Genomic DNA, 4,924 nt, shown 5'->3' on the forward strand with positions numbered 1-4,924 from the left:
TCCTTTTATGCTTCAATGGCGATTTGGGTTTCTTCATTGAATCAGAAAAACGAAACTTTCCATTAATTCTTTTCATTCTTTCCTTATATTTTTCAATATTCACCTTAGCATTGTTACTATATAATCAAATCCCTAATTTCTTTCCCAATCGCATCTCTGTTTCTTCGATTTGTTTGTTCGTCGTTTATGTTACAAGATTTGTTGGTTCTATGGAGAAGTTGCGTCCGATCAAATACACTGAGCACAAGAAAGTTGTAAAAAAGTTTTTCAAGCCACCCAAACACGCCGCTAATCCTCCTCAATCCACCCGATTCGAATCCGGAGGATCCATTCCCGGTCAGAGCTCCGAGTTCCCCGGAGCCATCCGATTTTCCGTAACGGATCCTGACGCTACAGATTCTTCCGGCGATGAAGAAGAAGAAGAGATAGTGATTTTTCGAAAGCGGCGCGTGAAGAGATACATCACTGAAGTGAGGATAGAAGCCGAGTCTAAGTGTACAAATAACAAGAAAAGAACCGCAGAAACTCTGCAGACGAAGCCGGAGAAAGTGAATCCGACGAAAGCCCCTGTTGCGGTGTCGTCAGAAGGCGGCCGGAAATTCCGCGGCGTCCGCCAGCGGCCGTGGGGCAAATGGGCCGCTGAGATTAGAGACCCGGCGAAAAAAATCCGACTTTGGCTTGGGACTTACGACACCGCCGAAGAGGCGGCGATGGTGTACGACAACGCCGCCATTAAGCTCCGTGGCCCTGGCGCAATGACCAATTTCTCCATTCCTCCACCGCCGCCGCCGAAATATACCGCCGATAGAATTGCCGACTCAGTCTCCAATTGCAGTTCCATCGACGAATCGCAGAATTTGATTTCCTCTCCGACGTCGGTACTCCAATTCAGCGAAAACAATAAGACCGGTCTGAAGGAACCCGAACCGGTCCTACCCGAGCCAGTTCGTGAGAGCCAAGGGGAGCCCGGCGTGGTCCCGATCCCGGACTACACCAGTGATGACTTGGCACTGGATACTCACTCCTTGACCGAGTTCTTCAATTTTGAAGCCAAAGAGGAAAAATTGGAATTCGAAGAGTCCCCAAATTACACTCTTTATGAAGATTTTAAACAGATTTCAATTCCCAACGATATTATTAGTAGTTTTGGGGAATTTGAAAATTTTCAAGATTATAATTTTGATGACTATTTTGAAAATAGTTCAGAGATACTCTTAGTTCAATGAAATATATTGTAATGTCGACCCGGTTTGCTGACTAAAGGCAAGTTTTGTTCACCGGTCGAGGCTCTTACTATTCTATTTTTGTTGAATTCACTATATATAAATAATGTAATATATATATATATATATTTTAATTAATTAATATTTAATTTTTATTTCCAATATTTATTGATTGTTTTTTATTTTAAGAAATTCAAATATATGTTTGTGGACGGTGAGATGCCAATGTGGCATTCTTTTGTTAGAGTTGTAGGCGTAATTTTCGGTCAATATTTGACTAAAATTAGAATTTTTGTGGCTGTTGTAAACGATAGATTTTTTAAACACAATAATTGAGGACCAATTTTAGGTAAGATTTAGATGTACTTTTGCTATTTTTCATCAAAAATAAAAAAAATAAAAAAAAATAAAAATTGCTTTTATTTTTTATTTAATAAGAAATCAAAACTAAAAGAAAACAAACATTTTGAATTGTTTTAATTTGTTTGTTCCCTAAAATTGTTTGAAATGATGTTTTTTTTAGTGATGTATAAAAAATTATGTAGTTAATATAAATGGAGAAATATTTTTTGTTTTTTTGTTTTTTTTTACAAAAGAAATAATTTATAATTTTAGATATTTTTATTGTAAGATATAAAAAATTTACAAATCTTTCTATTTTTTTGTGATTTTTTGGTTACGCACTTTTTATTTATTTTTATTTTATTTTTGTGCGTATATATATAGATTTTTTATAACGTGAAAACCCGCAGCCGCTACCCGAGTGCGTATATATATATATTTTTAAATATGTTGTATGTAGTCAGGATAGACGACACACTGGGCTAATACCTTCATGTGTATATACGAAATTATTGTATCTTAGGTTTCACTCCAACAAAATAATAATAATAATAATAATAATAATAATAATAATAATAATAAATACAATCTATATATATAATATAATTTAAATTTGTAGATAAGATCTAATAAGCATGATTAATGCATGACCCAAAATATATTATTTTATTTCTCAGGGTTTGGGACAAAAAGGCTGTCTACGTATGCGATGGAGCGTTCGATAATTTATTCAGTTATTATTATTATTATTATTATTATTATTATTATTATCATTTAATTATATGTGTTGGAATGGGTCAAATTCAAATCATATTGTCTGCTTTGGGCTGAATTCGTATGAATTTGTTTTTGAGTTTATATTAAATTTATAAGATTGAATTTTTTTTTCACAGTTTTCAATATAGGACTTGAGTTTGCACTCCAACAATACGATATATATAGATATATATATATATTTTTTTCTAATAACATGGAAACTTCAGTCGTTATTTTTCGGTGTGCGCTATGGTAAACTTCGGACGAATCTAATAGTCTATAAACTAAGCTCGACAAAACAAATCACTAAACGAATCATGTGTAGCAGACAAAATCTGTGGGGCTCGGAGTTTGTAAAATGGAGAGTGTTTTATTATCATTTTAAATCTATTCTTGTAAGCATTTATAATTTGTAGACTATATATATATATATATATAATATTTCATCTAAAATTCTTACTACTGAATAAAAATAACTACCCATATAAATATTTTAACAAAACATCTTTTATTAATAAATAAATAAATAAATAATGCTATGACTTCTTTTATAATCTTCTAAATATAAGAATGACTTCTTTCGTCCAAACATCTTTTGTGTTTTTATTTTAAAGTGTCTTCTATGCTATGTATGAAAAAGTTTGGAAATATAAAAAATTATACTTTTTTTTTTTTGAATAAAAGGTGTTCATTTTGTTATTTTGGTTTGTTAAATAAAAGATATTTATTTTATTTTTTGATAAAATTACCACCCAATTAAATATCAAAATATTCATATTTTTTGTATTATATTTTTAATATCATTAATGTCAAATGTCAAAAAAACTTTACATATATATATATATATTTATAAAATACTAAGATACCTAAATATGCATGCAACAGTTAAATAAATATATTTGACTCGAACGAACAATAAAAGTATTTTGTATTGCATTATTAATTTTTTTTAGTTGATAGAATATATCATGTGGGTCGTTGGCATGCAATGGCTTAATCACACTCTATGCCCTTGACACAATAATGTTGTAAATAACAATAATTATCTTATGTTCCAATCCAAAATTTACACAGTGGTGACATGGTATTGTATACCGAAAATTTTATACCATACTATATATTATATTGTAGTATGAAAGAACATCGTATCGATATCGTACTGAACAATTCAGCATACTTTAAGTCAGTATATCATAAATTACAATATAAAATTTTCATATTCTGTACCCGGTGTTTCGGAATATTTTATTGACTTTTCGATATACCGTATATCATATAGAAAATTAATGAGTACTTATTTCGTCCTATAAGAATGGTACAGTTTTTCATTTATGTCTATCCCAAAACGAGAGTATTGTTCCTAATTTAATAATATTGTACTACATATTTAACATAATAAATATAAGATATTATATAAATGTTATTACTTTTATACTGCATCTGTCCCAACTCAAAGTACTTATTATTACTATTTTTTCTGTCCTAAAGTATTCCTTTCATATTTTAGAAAAACTAGTAATATACTAACACAAAAATTGGCGTTGCACTGTAGCAACGCTAAAAAATGGTGCAGGATTTGGCGTCGGTTAGAGACAACCAACGTCAAATCCACCAACCTAGCGCCATTAATGGCGTTGCGTCGGAGATGCCCTTAAAATAACTTCATAATTTTTGTTTTTTTTCCATTAATCGGAAATATTTATATTTTTTATGTTCTCCAAAACTATATTACTATTTTTTTAACCTTATCGATTTCTATTAACCTATTTTATTCACTCACAATTTATTATTTTTATTTTTAAAAAATAATTATTTTGCTGCTAATTTTTCTACTTACTTTATTATTTTTATTTATCAATCTTTTAATAAATTTTTTATAATATTTTATTTTATTTTTTATTTATATTAACATTAAAAAATATTACTTCTTTCATTCGAGTCATATGTAACTATTTTGTCATTTTTTCTTGACCAACTCAATTATATTTGTGTTTTTTTTTAAAAGTAAAATTACCTTAAATTTTAATAACCTCTACACAATAGTAAATGGATTTAAGAGCATAATTAGTAAATTAATTGTTTATTTATCTTTCTATTGTATTATTGCTTATAGAATTCTAACATTCACCTGTAAAAAATAGATAAATAAATAGAACTTGACCAAAGGAGTATTATATCTTAATTTTTATGTCCAACTAAATTTACATAATTTTTACTATATAAGTAGGAAGTAATAAACAAATAATTATGGATAGTAAATTTTATTTTATTTTATTTTATCTGACATGCACATACTCACAAATCCAACGAAAATTTCATCAAACTCAAGCATATACTTATTTGAGATCGAATCCATAACCTAGCTTTTAAAAAAATAAATAAATAAAATTGTCTCACCGTTTGATCTATAAGAATTTATGTCATTATTATGACCCATGGTTTGAGTTTGGACCGTTTGGAATGGTTTGGAAGTCCACCCTATTGCCGTTGCCGTGAAGACCACACTTACCTTACCTCCTCAATTTCCACAATTACTTACAATCCTTTCCCACGTCTCTGTCTCTCTAACTATCTCTATATATAGCCTATAAATCCACCCCACA

At 29.7% G+C, this 4,924-nt stretch overlaps 1 protein-coding gene across 1 annotated transcript; it reads left to right on the forward strand.

Annotated features, from left to right (window-relative positions):
* LOC127245163 (ethylene-responsive transcription factor CRF4-like) lies at positions 1-1,260 on the forward strand. Its single transcript, XM_051265905.1, has one exon. It carries the CDS (start codon positions 210-212, stop codon positions 1,224-1,226), a length of 1,017 nt encoding a protein of 338 aa, XP_051121862.1. The 5' UTR covers positions 1-209; the 3' UTR covers positions 1,227-1,260.
* The last annotated feature ends 3,664 nt before the right edge of the window (positions 1,261-4,924 follow it).

The sequence above is a fragment of the Andrographis paniculata genome, unplaced genomic scaffold (genome assembly GCF_009805555.1).
Source record: "Andrographis paniculata isolate CXL003 unplaced genomic scaffold, ASM980555v1 Contig21END, whole genome shotgun sequence".
In the NCBI taxonomy this organism is placed as follows: Eukaryota; Viridiplantae; Streptophyta; class Magnoliopsida; order Lamiales; family Acanthaceae; genus Andrographis; species Andrographis paniculata.

What these genes read in the sequence shown, in the direction of transcription:
- LOC127245163 (XM_051265905.1), top strand. Translation starts at nt 210, where the DNA reads ATGGAGAAGTTGCGTCCGATCAAATACACTGAGCACAAGAAAGTTGTA.